The sequence below is a fragment of the Candoia aspera genome, chromosome 2 (assembly GCF_035149785.1).
Source record: "Candoia aspera isolate rCanAsp1 chromosome 2, rCanAsp1.hap2, whole genome shotgun sequence".
In the NCBI taxonomy this organism is placed as follows: domain Eukaryota; kingdom Metazoa; phylum Chordata; class Lepidosauria; order Squamata; family Boidae; genus Candoia; species Candoia aspera.
Window position 1 is genome coordinate 12571366 of NC_086154.1, and position 19388 is coordinate 12590753.

The 19388-nt window shown below is 43.0% G+C and overlaps 1 protein-coding gene across 1 annotated transcript in view; it reads left to right on the forward strand.

Annotated features, from left to right (window-relative positions):
* Window positions 1–19388, forward strand: part of LOC134489876 (uncharacterized) — a 112007-nt gene that overhangs the window by 13783 nt on the left and 78836 nt on the right. Inside the window, exons 3-7 of the mRNA XM_063292748.1 lie at window positions 3089–3274; window positions 3645–3818; window positions 9881–9994; window positions 13195–13331; window positions 16808–16949. Of these exons, the coding sequence (XP_063148818.1) occupies window positions 3089–3274; window positions 3645–3818; window positions 9881–9994; window positions 13195–13331; window positions 16808–16949 (753 nt within the window). The remainder of the gene's footprint in view (window positions 1–3088; window positions 3275–3644; window positions 3819–9880; window positions 9995–13194; window positions 13332–16807; window positions 16950–19388) is intronic.

Sequence of the window (19388 nt, forward strand, 5' to 3'; positions counted from 1 at the left end):
GATGCTGTAGCCCAGCTCTTTTGCGATGCCTGCAAATGTAATGAAATGTTACCTTCCTTAAAATTAGGAACCTTCTGATAAAGTTTCTAGCCTTCCCTTATAATGCGTTGGCTACGTTCACACGTAATCGTTGGTTGCATTCCCACACAAAGAGCCGCTAGAATTCTGTGTATCTGGAACAAGCTGGTTTCTCCTGCTAGCAAGAACAAACTAAGCAAACTAGGAGGAAACCTCAGTTTATGATTTGTTTAGTATACTCTAAGAACTAGATCTCTGGTTTATTCTTCTTTGAACAAGCAAGAAAGTAGTTTGCATGCAACCCTTAGCTGTAATTGTAATTTGCTAACAAACATTCTGGTTTACACATAACGTTAACAAAGTATAACTAGGGGCTCTCTAGGTTGTTTAGTGGTTCCCACTGCGGGGAAGAGTGTGTTTGTTTTTGATAAGCCAAAACTTTTGAGCGTTTGATTTATTCTTGGATGCTGGTCTGTTTGCATTCATGGTTATCAGCCAGGGCCTCTAATAAAGTGTTCACTCTGCATTAATTTAAAATAATCACGTCTCCTTGTACCCACTGGCACTTTTATCTCCTTCCCTCTTGCCAGATCCTGTTTATGCTTATGCAATGGTAGGAATTTCCTAGGCTAACCCAGAATGCCATTACAGTAGGTTTGGCAAAGGGTGCCAGTGTTGAAAGTCCAAAAAAAAAAGGTGCAAACTTCACATTTATTTTTTTTTCTCTTGAAATGCCTGGAAAGGGAAGGACAGTGAGAACATTTCCAAACAACGGGGCATGTAGGGCTTTGATGGATAATGACAATTGAACATATTTGACAATAAAAATTAGCAAAGATTTAAAAACCAGCAATAATATTGACCCTGCTGGAGTCCCATATGAGCTGAGGGGCTGGCAAAAACCACTTTCAACCTGTCAACCTTCCTGGGTAGACCAGGCAGGAAACACAACCAGATGAGCTAATTCTACTTTATTGTAAGGCTACATTAACAGAAACTTGCAAGTCTGAAAGTACAAATCTCCCACCATCTCTTTTTACAGCCTGAGAAGTTAGAGAGGGTCCCTTCTGAGCCTCTTGTTCCTCCCATTATGCAGCTGTGAGCTATGCTGCCTCTTGTCTGACTGTTCCCTAGGTAGCATCTCTTTGCCCCGTCTCTCAAGGTGTCAGACTCCTCGACCAAATGTCAATATAACATCTGATCGAACTCGGTGCCATTTTGAAGACATCCAGAAACCCGTGTCAGCAGACTGCGAGTCGCCAGCAGGGAGGAGGAATGAGATTGGAGTGTGAAATTTATTGTTTGGGTTAGATGCCCCTTGCCAAGGTCAGCGGGCAGTAACTGTTCAAGCCATCTGCTGGTAGCGGGGAGGGGCGCGTACCTAGGTGAGGAGTGGGGGGGGAGAGGTTTGTGATTTTAAACTGCAGAATGCGCGGGAAAAGGGCATTCGCAACTTTTTCCTTGTATCAGAACGCTTTGCTTCATTAAACAGTTAACTGAGCCCAAGTCTCTAGACTGTCATTGAGTAAATGCTTGAGCAGCTGGTCGCTACACAAGGTCTTTCTCATGTACCATTACACATCCTTCTTGTCAGGGATGGGTTTGGTTGGCCTGGACCAGGTTTCCCAGCAGGACCAGGATCCTGGGCCAGGTTTCCCAGCAGGACCAGGATCCTGGGCCAGGTTTCCCAGCAGGACCAGGATCCTGGGCCAGGTTTCCCAGCAGGATTAACTAACCGCTTCTGATTCTGGTCCTGGACCAACTGAGACTAGGAGTTTCCCACCACTTAAAATGTCCTTCTTTTGAGGGCAAGGGCTGCCCTGACTAAGCAAGAACCACGCCGAGACGAGGAGGAAGTCTCTAGTGCTTTATTATTGCTATAGTAGACAGAAAATCCTACCAAACTGAAGAAGCGTGGGAAAACGCAGACAGATAAACCCCAAAAGTCAAGGCGGGTCTGTTCTGTGTCTCTTTGAATGACAGCTCAAAGTCTCTAAACTACGCATGTGTTTTCGCCCCTGGATAGTGGCCCCCTCCTGCTCACCATCAGTACTCATGACAAGGGCTACAAATTGAGGCTGCAAGACTCCAGGCCACCACTGGGGGCAACATAAGGAGAAGGCCATCCTAACTCTTTCCTGCCATCTAGTGACGGTCTGAATTTTTCCAGTCCGGATCTGGTAGATCGACAGCATTGAGGCCACGCTACAATAGCTGTTCTGCAGGAACAGGAACTGGAAACCCTTGTGAAACCAGAAAGGAGCGATTTCAAGTCCGTAGCATTTCCTAGCATAAGTGAGGACATTTAAAGATGGCGCTGCGGGTTAAACCGCTGAGCTGTCGATCGGAAGGTCGGCGGTTCGAAACTGTGCGGCGGGGTGAGCTCCCGTTGCTAGTCCCAGCTCCTGCTCACCTAGCAGTTCGAAAACATGCAAATGTGAGTAGATCAATAGGTACCGCTTCGGCGGGAAGGTAACGGCGTTCCGAGTCGTCATGCTGGCCACATGACCCGGAAGTGTCTATGACAACGCCGGCTCCAAGGCTTAGAAACGGAGATGAGCACCGCCCCCTAGAGTCGGATTCGACTGGACTTTACGTCAAGGGAAACCTTTACCTTTACTATCCAGAAGTATTGGAGTGTGACCATGGAGGCCTACGTTCTAGGCCTGGCATATTCTGAGCCAGTCCCTCCCTCTCAGCCCAAGAGCTGGTATGGGCTAGTGGTGAAGGCGTTCTACTTCCTGCTTAGCTAAGGAAGCTAGCTGGGTGTTTCTGGGTCAATCCCTTCTTTGTAGCCCAAGAGCCAGTGCGGTCTAGTGGGGAAAGAGTTGGACTAGGATCAACGACACTGAAGTTCTAGTCCACCCTCAGCCGCAGAAGCTCCCTGGGGGACCAGTAGTGATTTCTCTGCCTACCCCATCTCACAAGGTTGGAGGAACTAACGCTATGGAGAAAAGGAAGACACAACTGGCATTTGAAACATGACTTCTAGTTTCATTTTACCATTTTAGTTCAGATTCTGAGCCTAAATTTCAGCTTTTAGTTCTTGTCTCTTACTTCTCTTTTGCAGACATACGCTGCCCTGCGCAGATGAGCTTTGAGAATGGCTTTTTCAGCCCACGGCGAAACTCTTACCCAATTGGTGACATGCTGAGCTTTGAGTGTTCTCACGGGTACCAGCTTCTTGGCTCATCCCAGCGGTACTGCCAGCCCAACGGCCAATGGAACGGGACCTCCCCTGTTTGCGATGATGGAGGTGATTCTTGTTAGGCTTTCGATGTGCCCGCCTCCCCTAGGTGTCCCTTCCTGGCCACGAAGGTGCCACCTCCTGCTCCCAGTTTGTCTTCTTTGGGGTTTACAGAAAAGTCAGTAAAAAACCTCCGTGCTAGACAGCTCAGTTGTTCAACTTTAACAAAGATTGCCCACTTCGAACCAAGATGGATGGCCACCATCACATCTGGTGGTAGCAACGTCCATCCACACTTCACCCAGCTCACAGAATATGCTGTGCTATAAAAATGAAGAAGCATTTGGAGGCAGTACGACAGCCGCCATGTATCTTCCCACATCATCTGGTACAGTCTCACCTCTACAATTGTGTTGGCGCTTTCTTCTTCTCTCCACAGTGGGGCACTGCCGCACCCTTGCTGTCCCCCCTGGGGCGATTGCTACAGGAAGAAGCAACCGTCTTGGTGGTCGGGTCTCATTCCAGTGTCAGACCGGCTTAGACTTGATTGGATCATCCCAGCAGGTTTGCATGCTGGATGGTGAATGGTCTGGTACGCAGCCAAGTTGTCGAGGTATGCATTTCAAGGAGATCTCTCTTCCAGCGGGTTGGACTAGATGACCTCCAGTGTCACCACTTACTCCCTGGCTTCTGCATCCTTTTGTAGATTCACTATGTGCATCTACTTTCCAATTTCCCTTGCTCTTCTTTCACATTTTTATGTTCCTTACCTGCCTTTATTATTATTGCTATTGTTACTGTTATTGTTTAATTCTGACCTTTTAGCAAGGCCAGAATTCTGCAACCTCACACCCTCATAATTTCCTAGGCAATAAATCCCATCATCCTCTGCCAACACATGTTTTGCAGTTCAGCAAATCTGGAGGGCATCAGATGAGGGCAGACTATTAGTCACCTGTTCACTTTAATGTTTTCTCTACTGCTAAAATATTCTTCTTTCAGATATTCAGACATTTTACCAGCATAGTGTCCTTCCCCTCAACTTTTAAGATGCAGTTTTTCTAATTTCTCTTGTTTTGCTTTCTAACGGAACTTTTGTCTGTTTCTTTTAGCTTCCTTTGCTTTTAAAATATCTCACGTCTGGTTCTCACTTATAAAACTTAGCAGGGGGATTATTGAAGATCTGCACTGAAAGCCCTTTGTCTTGCCTGCTATAATAACAATTGAGCTAGACAGGAGGAAAGATTATGATCTTTTCTGCACTGGCCCCACATCTCTGAAACATATTATCAAGGGACGTTTGTTAAGCCTCCATCACCACAGATTTTAGGAACAAGTTCAAGGCTCCTTTATTTTCTGTGACCTTATATTGAATTGTGTTTTAAGCAGGGGCATCTGGGATGGAGGTCAAAAAAGTCAATATGGCAGCCATGGAGCCCCACCCCTTCTTAATGTGTGTTGCAACCCATGTAAAAAAGGGGCAGTTCTTCAAAACTGATCTCTGCCATCTTGACTTTTTTTTAAACATTATTGTGATGCATGTAAAAAAAAGGGGGGGCTTCATTCCTGGGGTCAGAGTGGCCATCTTGACTTTTTTGACCCCTCCTTGCAAAATCTGGTTTTTAAGATTTCAGTGGTTTCCTGAAGTTTAATTGGTGGGGTTATTTGTTTTATAATTTTCCCTGGGTTTCATTAAGGTCAATGTCTTTGTATCTCCTGTATCATCCTAGAAAGGTTTTAAATTCCAAAATGTGGTGTACAAATATTTTTGACTAAAATGAATGAAACATTCGCTTTAGCCATCCTATCTAGCTATTTGTAAATCCTTCAAAGATAATTGTCATCATTCGCAACTAGCTTTTTCATGCATGAACCCCACTTCCTTTCAAAACTCCCAGAGCCAACCAAGATTTTGGAATATCTCATCTTTTTCTTCTTTTTTTAACATTTATAACTTTTCTTTTTCTTCTTTTTTAAACAGCTATATAAAATAATATAGTAGAGATTTAGGCACTGAGCTCAAAAATTTATACTTTTTTATATCATAAAAACAACTTAATACACTCCGCTTGGTATCGTTTACTAATGTTACATTGAGCAATAATTATATAACCTCAGGAATTATCTTTTTGTTCATAGATAATATCTTCTTTGGGAAAAAAGCACCTTTGTTTTAAATAAAATAAAAAGATTATAATAAGACTAAAAGAAATAAAACAAGCACAGAGCATCTTCTAAAAGAGGGAAATGAACATACAGCTCTATCTGTATCTGTATGTGCTGCATTATTGCTAAATAAAGTTTTAACTGTTAAAAAAGAAAAAGAAAACTTTGGAATATCTTAGCCCAAGTTCAGTGAATGCCACTGTTACCCCTTTGAAATGACAGATCCAAACAGAAGGACTTGTTAAAATGGTTTTATACTAGGTACTAAATATACCCAAGGTAATATATAATATAGGGTGTATTTGGGCATAGTGTAATATAATTTAGTATGTTATACTAGGTACTCAAATTCTCAAAAGAGGTTAAAGAAACCTGTCTATAGAACAGAAGCCAAACTCAGGTACAGAAGGAATGGAATTTGGATATAATTCCATTTAAGTTTAATTCTTCCTCTACCTGAATTTGGATTCTATTCTATTCCCACTTTTTACTTTCCATCTGTTACTTATTAGACTCAATTTCCCTGTTAGAAAACCAAAGGCTTGGCCTTTCCACCATCAGAGGTGTCCACAGGGGAATCACATCAAGCCGTGTAAAAAAAAGGGGATGGAACTTTGATTACAGGCTTCTGGCTGCCATCTTGACTTTTTTGACCCTTCCCTGGGACCACGATCTTTTAAAAATGGGTTCTTTATTGTTGCTTTTGTTGTTGTTTACTCGTTTAGTCGCTTCCAACTCTTCGTGACTTCATGGACCAGCCCACGCCAGAGCTTCCTGTCGGTCGTCCACACCCCCAGCTCCCCCAGGGACGAGTCCGTCACCTCTAGGATATCATCCATCCACCTTGCCCTTGGTCGGCCCCTCTTCCTTTTGCCCTCCACTCTCCCCAGCATCAGCACCTTCTCCAGGGTGCCCTGTCTTCTCATTATGTGGCCAAAGTGTTTCAGTTTTGCCTTTAATATCATTCCCTCAAGTGAGCAGTCTGGCTTTATTTCCTGGAGGATGGACTGGTTTGATCTTCTTGCAGTCCAAGGCACTCTCAGAATTTTCCTCCAATACCACAGTTCAAAAGCATCGATCTTCCTTCTCTCAGCCTTCCTTATGGTCCAGCTCTCGCAGCCATATGTTACTACGGGGAACACCGTTGCTTTAACTATGCGGGCCTTTGTTGTCAGTGTGATGTCTCTGCTCTTAACTATTTTATCGAGATTTGTCATTGCTCTTCTCCCAAGGATTAAGCGTCTTCTGATAGGAAATCAGAAGACGCAGTCAGCATCTGCAGTAATCTTCACACCTAGAAATACAAAGTCTTTCACTGCTTCTACATTTTCTCCCTCTATTTGCCAGTTATCAATCAAGCTGGTTGCCATAATCTTGGTTTTTTTGAGGTTTAGCTGCAAGCCAGCTTTTGTACTTTCTTCTTTCACCTTCATCATAAGGCTCCTCAGTTCCTCTTTGCTTTCAGCCATCAAAGTGGTATCATCTGCATATCTGAGATTGTTAATGTTTCTTCCAGCAATTTTAACCCCAGCCTTGGATTCCTCAAGCCCAGCATGTTGCATGATGTGTTCTGCGTACAAGTTGAATAGGTAGGGTGAGAGTATACAGCCCCGCCGTACTCCTTTCCCAATCTTAAACCAGTCCGTTGTTCCGTGCTCTGTTCTTACTGTTGCTACTTGGTCGTTATACAGATTCTTCAGGAGGCATACAAGATGACTTGGTATCCCCATACTGCTAAGAACTTGCCACAATTTGTTATGGTCCACACAGTCAGGCTTTAGAATAGTCAATAAAACAGAAATAGATGTTTTTCTGAAACTCCCTGGCTTTTTCCATTATCCAGCGGATATTGGCAATTTGGTCTCTAGTTCCTCTGCCTTTTCTAAACCCAGCTTGTACATCTGGCAATTCTCGCTCCATGAATTGCTGAAGTCTACCTTGCAGGATCTTGAGCATTGCCTTACTGGCATGTGAAATGAGTGCCACTGTTCGATAGTTTGAACATTCTTTAGTGTTTCCCTTTTTTGGTATGGGGATATAAGTTGATTTTTTCCAGTCTGATGGCCATTCTTGTGTTTTCCAAATTTGCTGGCATATAGCATGCATTACCTTGACAGCATCATCTTGCAAGATTTTGAACAGTTCAGCTGGGATGCCGTTGTCTCCTGCTGCCTTGTTATTAGCAATGCTTCTTAAGGCCCATTCAACCTCACTGTTCAGGATGTCTGGCTCTAGCTCCCTGACCACACCATCAAAGCTATCCCCGATATTGTTATCCTTCCTATACAGCTCTTCCGTACATTCTTGCCACCTTTTCTTGATCTCTTCTTCTTCTGTTAGGTCCTTGCCATCTTTGTTTTTGATCATACCCATTTTTGCCTGGAATTTACCTCCAATGTTTCTAATTTTCTGGAAGAGGTCTCTTGTCCTTCCTATTCTATTGTCTTCTTCCACTTCCGTGCATTGCTTGTTTAAAAATAATTCCTTATCTCTTCTGGCTAACCTCTGGAATTTTGCATTTAATTGGGCATATCTCCCCCTATCACTGTTGCCTTTTGCTTTCCTTCTTTCTTGGGCTACTTCTAGTGTCTCAGCAGACAGCCAGTTTGCCTTCTTGGTTTTCTCTTTCTTTGGGATGTATTTTGTTGCTGCCTCCTGGACAACGTTGTGAATTTCTGTCCAGAGTTCTTCCGGGACCCTATCTACTAAGTCCAGTCCCTTAAATCTATTCTTCACCTCCACTGCATATTCCTTAGGAATATTAGTGAGCTCATGTCTAGCTGATCTGTGGGTCTTCCCTAATCTCTTTAGTCTGTGCAATAAGAAGTTCGTGATCGGAACTACAGTCAGCTCCAGGTCTTGTTTTTACTGACTGTATAGATGTCTGCCACCTTTGGCAGCAAAGGATGTAGTCAATCTGATTTCGGTGTTGTCCATCTGGTGAAGTCCATGTATAAAGCCGTCTCTTAGATTGTTGGAAGAGAATGTTTGTTATGCAGAGTGAATTGTCTTGGCAAAATTCTATCAGCCTATGTCCTGCTTCGTTTTGTTTTCCCAGGCCATGCTTACCTGTAATTCCAGGTGTCATTTGACTGCCCACCTTAGCATTCCAGTCTCCCGTGATGAAAATAACATCTCTTTTAGGCGTGCTGTCCAGTAGGTGCTGCAGATCCTCATAGAACTGCTCTACTTCAGCTTTTTCAGCATCTGTGGTTGGGGCATATATTTGGATCACTATGATGTTAGATGGCTTGCACTGAATTCGAATTGAGATCATTCTGTCGTTTTTTGGATTGTATCCAAGCACTGCTTTAGCCACTTTACTATTAATGATGAAGGCTACTCCATTTTTTCTGTGGTCCTCTTGTCCACAGTAGTAGATCTGGTGGTCATCTGATGTGAAGTGGCCCATTCCAGTCCATTTCAGTTCACTGACGCCCAAAATGTCTATCTTTAATCTTGACATCTCACCAATAACCACATCCAATTTGCCCTGGCTCATAGATCTTACATTCCAGGTTCCAATGGCGTGTTGATCCTTAGAACATCGGATTCGCCGTTCACCACCAGCACCGTCGGCCGCTAGCCGTCCTTTCGGCTTTGAGCTAGCTGCATCTTCACGTCTGGGGCTAGTTGAACTCATCCTCTGTTCCTCCCCAGTAGCATTTTGACCATCTTCCGACCTGGGGGTCTCATCTTCCGATGGTATACCGACATATCTCTGGTTGTACTGATCCATTTAGTTTTCACGGCAAGAATACTGGGGTGGGTTGCCATTGCCTTCCCCAGCGATCGCATTTAGTCTGACCTCTCTGTCATGACCTTCCCGTCTTGGGTGGCCCTTCACGGTTTAGTTCATGGCATCGTTGAGGTGCTCAAGCTCCAGCACCACGACAAGGTAACGATCCTTTGCTGAAGGATCATCTTTATTGAATCAAGCACAATATCCAAAAGGAAAATAATACAGAAAACAAAAACAGGAAAAGAAAAGCAAAACCAACACAAAACACCTTAGGGATTTATATACGTGTAACTAAAGAGGAAATTTTAAAAATGACAGTCACTCTGAATATTTCTCAAGGAATAACAATATCTAGTGAAGGCAAGCTATTTGGAGATGCTTTGTTAACACGGCTAACAAATGGACTCCAGATATTAATAAAACAACCCTGAATTAAAGGATTTTAAAACACATAGTTATTCAACCAATGCTTTTCTTGTCCCACTGAAATACCAGTTACTCAAATAAAGATGTATTTTGTATTTCCAGTATTCGACGGTAACAAAATTGTGGCAGTTTAGCAGAAAAAAATAATAATTCACTTCTTACGTTGGAAAGATGGATGGTAAACCCATGGTCAGATCAATTAATTAATCATTCACATTTCTATTACCGCCCCTCTCCCCCCGAAAGGGGGACTCTTAATTACAGGAGGTCGTTCAGAGCCATCTCTTCATCTCCTTTGCAATTACAGAAGATGCTCTGTATCTCTTCTCTCTTCCCTACAGCCCGCTATTCTTTTGACCGAGCTGAGGATGTTAAAGCCGAATTTGGAGCCTCGTTGACAGGTGTTCTGAGTGAAGTATCTGCATTTGAGGTTGACCCTTCTGCGGCATCTCAGAGTGAGTCTAACTCCTCTTTGCTCCAGAGCTGTAATGGCTCCGGGTTAAGCTGGATCCATAAACAAGAGAGAGGTTGGAAATGTAATTAGATAGTTATCAACGTTCAGGGAAGACTAAAGCTCCATTAGTTCCAGTGGAACACGGCGATGATGGTTTTCGCTGTGGGTAATGGAAGTTTTCAGGAGGGTTCTGGGTTCATGCTAGGGGCAGAAGCTCATTTTTCTTGGGCATGGTCTTCCAGGAAGCATGGTATAACTGAAACTCCTCCCAGAGCTACAAATAGTACAGGTAGTCCTCAGTTAACGACCAGTCGTTCAGCGACTGTTCGAAGTTATGGCCGCACTGAATGAGTGGAACTTATGACCAGTCCTCGTGGTTGCAGCTGTCACAGTGTCCCTGCGGTCATGTGATTGAGATCTGGGCACTTGGCAATTGGCTTGCAGTTACAACGTCACAGTGTCCCACAGTCACATGATCACCATTTGCAACCTTCACTGCTGGCTTCTGACAAGCAAAGCCAATGGGGAAGCCAACAGGAGGTTGCAAATGGTGATCATGTGACATTGCACCTAACAACAGCGTGGGGTTCACCTAATGACGGCAACCGGAACTGCCGCAACTGCCATTGTAAGCTGGCGTGGTTGTGTGACGTCACGCTTTATGACCATGTCACTTAGCAGTGGAGTGGCTGGTCCCAATTGCCGTCGTTAAGCAAGGAGTACCTTGCTTGGAGAGATTCTAGAGCAGGGGTATTTGGAGAGATTCTAGAGCAGGGGTCCCCAGACTCTTCAGCTCATCAACCCCTTTGTGAAGTTTCAGATTGTTCATTGACCCCCAAACATTTATTATATGAAAATAAATTAATTAACAAAACTGCTGGGGGTCACAAATGGAGATTACGTGACCGATTTGCATAAGAACTGCAACCAGAACTGCTGTCGTACGTTGGCATGGTGATGTGACATCACACTTTACAACCCCGTTGCTTAGTGATGGATTTCCCAGTCCCAATTACCATCGTTAAGCGAGGACTACGTGTACTAAACCACATTTTATTTTAAATGGATATTTGCACCTGAGTTGGTGTGTTTGAGGCTGGCAAATCTGTCAGTGTTGGGTTTTTTTTTTTCATTTTCTTATTTTGGGAAATGCGTCAAGTTCGTTTTTTCTATTTCAATTTTTTTTGTCAATAAGAATAAAACTCTGCTTAGATTTGGTTTTATTAAACTTGAGACTTTTTAAGAAGCTTGCACTAAGATTTCTATGAATTGTAGTCCATGTTTCTCCAAATGGCTATTTGCCTAAGCTCCACTTTTGCAATGCCTTTTTTCCGATACAAATCATTTTTGACACAAATCCATTAATGCAGACATTTTGTATAGACTTTCCCCAGTATACTTTTTTTATTGTTATTACTGGGAAGCTGTAAGTTTTGTGTATTGGTTCTAAATCACGAAATATTTGTGTGTGTGTGCGTATAAATAAAAGACATGGAAGCTTCGTATTCAGACTGAGCCTATAGCTTAGAGACAAATAGGTAACTTGTGAGTTTGTTGGAAAGGAATGGAAGGGTAAATAAATAAAATAAATAGCCAGCTCACGTATCTGAGATGGGCAGCTATATAAATCAAGCAGATGGATGGATGGATGGATGGATGGATGGATGGATGGATGGATGGATGGATAGCAGTGGGCAAATCTATTGGCAACTTATTTCATAAATGGCAAATCAAGCCAGGTGGAGGGAAATCCAGGAAGAAGCATTTCAAATCATTCAAAGAGGCTATCCCCTAATGAACTCAATAGAAAGGAAGTAGAAAAATAATCTTCTAGTTTCCAGGATTCTGCACTAATCCCAGATATGCACGAAAGAGAACTTGTAGAAATCTATACACTGTAGTTCTTCCTCCCGACAGAAGTGAATCTCTGTAGCTCAGGGTTGAACTGTGGAGTCCTTGGTGCTCTCTGAGCTTGGTTGGTTGCTTGCAGACGTTTCATCATCTGGTAACATCATAGTAAGTGCTAGTGAATGTGGGGTTTGCTCCCTGTTTATATACAGTAGTTTTCCCAGCCAGTGTTGGTGGGGGTGTGGTTTTCTCCTTGGTAGTTCCTTGATTAGGGTATTGTTTGAAAGTGAAGCTTCTGGATGGTCTTCAAGGGCAGCCCATGTAGAGCACATTGCAGTAACCCGGTTGGGAGGTGACTAAGGCATGAGTGATCATGAGCAGGGCCCCCAGTCGAGGATTTTTGGGTCTGCAACTGCGTTCAGTCGTGTGCTACTTTGTATCCTCCCAGGTGGGTAGGGCCAAAAGAGGAAATGGATGGGACAGTGCTAAATAAATATATAAATATTTGGTTAATAAATTAAATACATGAATAAACAAAATGCTGTGGTTGCCAGATGCTTCCAGGCAGTCCAGAAGAAGGATGTGAATCCTAGAAAAGATGCAGCCACAAATTGTCGTATTTACCTTTGCCACCATTACCAGAAAAAGAAGCCAATTCCATGGAAATTTCTCTATTTGCTTTTTTTTCACCGTTTTATCTCCCTGATGTCTAGGAATGATGCCAGGCCTGGATTATTGTGGAGGAGGTCCAGAGGAGGTGGCTAGACTGCCAGCATAATTATAATTATGTCGTTTGTAGGAGCAAGGAGAGAGAGAGAGAGAGTAAACCTTAGGATCAGCCCCCTTGACACGTCGTCCTCAACAGATTTCCCCAAGGGAAGATGGCCTTTGGCTGATGAAATAGTTGCCAATTCTGCCTTAAGGACTGCAGGGCAGGTCTATGGCATGATTGATTGATTGATTGATTGATGAAATTTATAGGCTGCCCCAATCTGTCATGACTTGTGGCAGCCTACCAAATAAGATAATAGAAACAAAAATGTACATAATCCAAAAAGAAGGAAGTCTGGAGAAACCATCAGCCATCTAATAGACCAAGACACCCCACAAGGAATCCATCACCCACTTTAACCCGAGAGCCAGGTTTTAAGGGTTCACTTCAATGGGAGCAGTATGAATCTCAGGGCTGAATGGGGTTCCAGAGGACAAGTACTGTGGCAGAGAAGTCCTCTGGATCATCTTCTCTACTGCAGTTCCTTGCTACTCCTTTCCATCCATTGGTATCTGGTATCAGAGGAAGCTGGTTCGTTTGCCTAAGATGGAAAGTCATAATTTCTTTCTCCTCCATACCAGCTTCACCTTTAGGCCGAAGACTTATACTGACCAAAGACAGCTTCCTCTATGTTTATTTCCTCGTGGATGCTTCCCACAGCGTGACTAAACATAACTTTGATATCTTTAAAAATGCTGTAAGCCAAATCATCATCAGGGTGAGTATCTGTGGATAGGACTTGGATAAAGAATTGGGAGGTGGTGGTGCTAGCAACAGTGCTGATTACTAGGGACATCAGGACATGTTTACCCTGCAAATGTAAACTAATTTGAACTTAAAGGTCATCAAGGTTTAACCCAAGTTAATCATAATATAAACAACCAAATCAGCATGTGTACAAAACTAAATCCCAAAACGTTGGAAATGAGAGAGGGATCTTCACCAAGACTAGAGTATATGAGTAGGTTACGTTGGTTTATTTATTTATTTGTCAATCTGTATGCTGCCTCAGTCCAGGAGTGTCAGCCCCACTAGGTAGCAGACAAGAAAACAACTCCCCGGAAGGCTACAACTCCTTTGACTGAGATTGGCTATAATAACAGAATCTTGCAAGTCTGACTGTGCTGTACCCCCACCCTTATGCTTATGTGAATTAGGGAGGTGTCTGCCTGAGCCATTTCTGAATGTTATCTTATTACTCTGGACTTAAAAAATGCTTCAGCCCCTTTTGCATATACAAGAGATCCTGTGTATCTCTGCCAAGGTCATCTTCCTTACTCCCTGCACCAAGAGGCTCCAGGCGGTTTACTCAATAGGATTAACACAAGGGGGTTGTAATTGCTTTATATGACTGTTGTGAGCCGCCCAAAGTTGTTGAGAGTCAGGCGGCATAAATTTGTTGTTGTTGTTGTTGTTATTTTAGGGGAAAGTAAAAAAAAATCAAGATGGTGGTTGCAACTCTGCAGTCAAAGCCCAGCCCCTTTGTACATGCATGTGATGTCACTGCACGTGTAAAGGGGTGGGACTTTGATTGTGCAATTGTGTCCACCATCTCTACTTCTTTTACTTCATCTGTGGATACCCTGGAGAGGTCAAATGCTGGCTGGGGAATTCTGGGAGTTGAAGTCCACATGTCTTAAAGTTGCCAAGGTTGAAAAACACAGGTTTCCTTGAGGGGTGATCACACCTGTTCAATTGTTGTAAGTTAGTAGTACACACCTTGAATGGTGAAAGAGGGAAATGCATTAAAAGCTGGTTTTGAAATAGGGCTGGGAGGTCAAAGCAAAACATTGGGTTCCTTTCTTGAGTATTCAGCTGCTGGTGTGTTGTTGAGAAGATTTTCTAAGAACAATGCAAAGATTTGCTGACTCCCAAGTTATCAATTTATCAGTGTTTGTAATCCTTAGTATCACGTACAAACAAACAAGGACAGGTGGTCCTGTCCTTTTCAGTAAATATAAGGAATATCCTGCTTTAGTTTGACAGAAAATTCAACAGAATTCAACTTCAACAGAAAATGCAAATGATTTTCCAGGTTTGGTGCAAAATTGAGCCATTTGCAGCATTTTTATTTATATTTCAAATTTCGTCAGCGCCCATCTCACTCAAAGAGCGACTCTGGGTGGTTTACAATAAAAGTAAAAATAAATACAGATTTAAATACAATAAAAATGTATTCTGCCCTTTAATAGCAGTGGCCTAAAGTTGGCTACTTCACTGTAAAATAATGAAAAGGGAAAAAAGCCAATATAGCAGATAGTATTCATAAAAATCTCTATGGGCAGTTGCCCAGCTCTATAGTCCAGCTACACCATCCTTTATTTATATTTTTGGATAATTTTAATTAAAAACAAGAGGGAGGGTTGACAAGCTATTAAGAAAAAGCACCAGACTTTTGCATCTTTATTTATAAGTTTGCACCAATTTGGACCCCCTCCCAATGTTTGGCCTTTAACTCCCAGAATTCCCCAGCTGGCCTGATCATTACTGAGTATTCTGGGAGTTGAACCTACACAGCTGGAGGGAACTAGACTGGGAAGAAAGAGACTCTCTCTACGGTCCATCTGGGAGACTTCAGCTTGGTGTTTTGTTTGGAAGTTTGTCCACTTATATAAGGATGGGGAGGCCAAGACGGGCAACCTGGAATTGAAGAGAGGAGCCTTGAAGGCTAGGAAGACTGGGAGAGTTTTAATGGGGTTGCCTATTTGTTTTACACCATTGGAGGTTCATTTTGCAAGCCTAACCCTGTGTAATGGTATGTGGGAGATGGGGTGAAGAGATGCTACCTCAGGAATGGTCAGATAAGAGAAAGAGAGGGCATAGCCCACAGCTGCATAGTGGGCATGGCAAGAGTGTGATGGTTGCCTATTCTAAAACACTCTCAGACTCACAAGCAGGAGCTTAATAATATCTGGTTTATTTAAGAATAGTATGCAAGTACAAAGAAAGCCGAGAACGATGAAAGCGCGCCAAAATCAAACTAAAACCCCCCAATACAAATGAAGTCCCACCCCCCTGTACAATCGTCTCAAATTCACAATCCCAGGTGCTCCTAACGAGTTCTGCTGATCAGCGGGAAAAGTCCTTGAACAGAGAAGATAACCCAAACACATTCCATCGAAATGAACACGGATAGAGAGCTTGGTACAAGGTCCCACAGCAGCTCCCTCCCAACCAGAAACGCGCGTCAGCGCCTTGGCATGTGAAACGTTACGATGTACAGTGCACATTGAAACGGTGAACATGACAAAGGCTCAGAAGGGACCCTCCCTAGTTTTCTTGGGCTGTAAAGAGGATGGCAAGAGATTTGTACATTCAGACTTGCAAGATTCTGTTAATGTAGCTTTACAATAAAGTAGAATTAGCTCATCTGGTCGTGTTTCCTGTCAGGTCTACCTGGGAAGGCTGACACCCTGACAACAAATTTATGAGAGTATCTGTGCATGCTGTCAAAATTCCAAGAGAAAATAACCATTGAGAGTTGTCTGATTGTGGTGGGGTATCAGTGTAATAAATATCCAAACGAGCTTACCTACGTTTGGAAGCTCTTCTCCTGCCATGTAGTGGGGCCTTGGAGCTGGCTAATTAAGAGCAAATTCACTGCTAATCTTCCATCTGCTGGGTTGAAGCAGAAACCATCAAATGGACTGAGCCTGCAAGAAGGAAACTTTTAATTAACATGGTAGGACACCTTTGGTGAATCGTAAGTGGTCAATGATCTCAGTAAAGTTATATTTTTGCTTAAAGTTATACCTTTGCTGAATGGGATTTAGTTGTGTAAAAACATGATTGAAAAATGTGCTATGTAGAACTAATGTTATAATCTTGCTTGCTGACTATAGAAAAGCAAAGCTTCAGCTGCTTTGATAGGAGGGCAACCAGCCTTTCCTGAAAGGTGGATTGCCCAACAAAATTGATTCTTCTGGGAATGCACTATTGTGTATTCCTGGTCAATTCAGGCTACCTTGAAACTGAGCAGACCTGGGTCCTGCTTCATATCAACTGAGAGAGCACTATGGAATGTGCCTCAGAATTCTTTGCAAAATATTGCAGTGAAATGCAGGGACCTTGGTAGAAAAACATCATAAGGAAAAAGGTTCTTTGATGGCAGTTAGTTAGAAAACTGCCTGTTTGTTGGATGTTCTCCAAAATGTAATCCTCTTTTTTGTGTTTTTGCTTTTTTTCACTCCTCAGATTGCTAGCTTTGAAGTTCCCGTCAAGTTCTCAGTCATATCTTATGCCAGCCAGCCCAAGACAATTGTCGACATTGGCGACGATGCTGCTGAAGATGCAGAACTGGTGCTTGAGATGATGGAAAAGGCTATGAATTATAAAGGTGGTCACTTAGCCCAGTTTGCATGTTGAATTTTTTGCCCGCATCTCTGTATGTTGCTCAGCGTTGGGTAGCTTTATACATTTGATAGAAGATAGACAGACAGGATAGATGGGATAGATAGGATGGATATGATGATAGACAGATGGATGGACGGACAGACAGGATGGATAGATAGATATGATAGATAGATAGATAGATAGATAGATAGATAGATAGATAGATAGATAGATAGATATCTTATTTCGATTAAAATATTTATATACTGTTTCTCATCAGTGGTGCCTGAGAACAGGGAGTGGTCAAAACAGGCAAGTTTGTGATGCAGGTTTATGATGCAAGCCCCATGCCGTTGTCATTGTATAGGGAGACTCTCCCCCTTACCCAGATGTATCTCATACACATATACAATATCAAGTTCATACTTCTTCCCTGCTCTCTTTCTTACTCATGCATACACATACACATACTTCCTGTCCTGGAAGTAAACTTAATTTGTGCTGGCAGCCATCAAGAGAATGAAGAAAGGCTTGGATGATTGCCTCCAGCCTCAACAATTTGCTTTGCCTTGCTTGCTTTCCTTCCCACCCACCCCCAAAATCTTTCTACCTTGCTGTTATGGAAGCCAGCCAAGTCAGCCTGGCCTATGAGTTGTTGGGAACTTGAGCTACCATATCCATTTGGGCTACCATATCAAAAATGCAGACCACACAGTGGTGGTCAACCAGATGTTGGCAGCCCAGATAGGATAGTCCTAGAGAGGACAGGAGCAGTGCAGATGAAGAATGGAAACCAATGAGGAAGCTACTGCAGGGTGGGATGGGGAGCACATGCTTAAAAATCCAGACCAGCTAGCTTAATGCTGAACAAAAACTAAATTAAAACTAAAAACTAAATTCTGCTCTAAACTCTGTAGATGAAATCATGGGGATGGGCAGAATTATCTCTGTGGGCCCCAGCTGCTCCACGTTCAGTAGAATATGAGAATGGTTTCTAGTAACATCACTATTTTCTTCCATGTTAGAAAGTCAGGTTTACTCAATGTTACTCCCCCAGTATTTAATTTTTTCTCCAAACTAGGCTTATGAGATTTAAATTTTAATCCGGTGATGGCAGATTGCACGCTCCAGTTCAGGAGTGACATAACATCCACCAGTGCTTTAAAAGCTGTAGAATTGGTTTTGTGACCTTCTTCTTTTCAGCTGAAGTTCATAGGTAGATCTGTTCACAGCTGCAAATGTCTTTCCACCCAGCTGGAAAGAAGCATGTGCACTGGTTGGTTCTTTAGTCTGTGTTTGAAGCTCCTCCTCCTCCGCCATCTGATGCCGCCTGAATCACAAGAACTCTGGAGTTGATGCTGTGATTTTGCCCTGCAGTGACAAGGAGATAGTATGGCTGTGGCTTGCTACGTGCGTTTGTGTTCTGAAAACAGAGGCTAAAACAGAGGGTAACCTTTCAGACGGTACCGTATCTCTCCCAGAATTACAGTAGTGTACATGGCTATGTGCTTGTATTATAAATCCAATGAGTATGGCACTGTATTCATTAATGTTGCTATCCACAGGAATTGTGTTTGGGGAAAAAAAAACAGATTAGCACAGGACTGATGCAGGAAGGAGAAAGCTTTTATGTAAATCTTGCTAGAGTCTGAACCAGAAACTTGGTTGAAGTTCTCAACTGCAGGTATAAACCTCACCAAAGTACGGTCCTTCCTCGTCTCCCTTCCACAGAATAGTCATAAATCTCGTGTCTGATTTAGTGCCCTGCTGCCGCCGCCGCCATCTTGGAGTCAGTCTTGACTCCTGGCAACTGCCTGGACCAGTCCCTGCAGTTTTGTTGGCAAGGCTTTTCAGAAGTGGCTTGCCCTTGCCCGCTTCTTCCTAGGGCTGAGCGAGAGGGACTGGCCCCAGGTCACCCAGCTGGCTTTGTGCCCAAGGCAGGACTAGAACTCACGGTTGGTCTCCTGGTTTCTAGCCAGGTGCCTTAGCCCTGACACCAAACTGGCTCTCAGTGTCTGTATTAATAGAACATTATTTTGGTCTGGGAGATAGTTTTACTGATTAAAATTTTAAAAAATCCATAGAAAGTTGCACAGCTATGTACAGTGTCCCCTAGCATACAGAGAGATGTAAGCTATCTTCCCCTAATTTATTAAACCATTAATGTGAAGGGCACCTGAATCTTTTCTTTAAATATATGTTACCATGTTTTCATTCTTTGATGGATAACTCTCTGCAGCGCAGGTCCTTAAAATGCAAATTTACGCTCTCTGAGCACTTTAGTAAATTATAGCCAGAGTACTGCTATTTCCTCACAGTCAGAAGCATTCTGTTCTGTTCCTGTTCCTGTTCCTGTTCCTATTCTATTCTTCCCTTTCCCTTTCCCTTTCCCTTTCCCTTTCCCTTTCCCTTTCCCTTTCCCTTTCCCTTTCCCTTTCCCTTT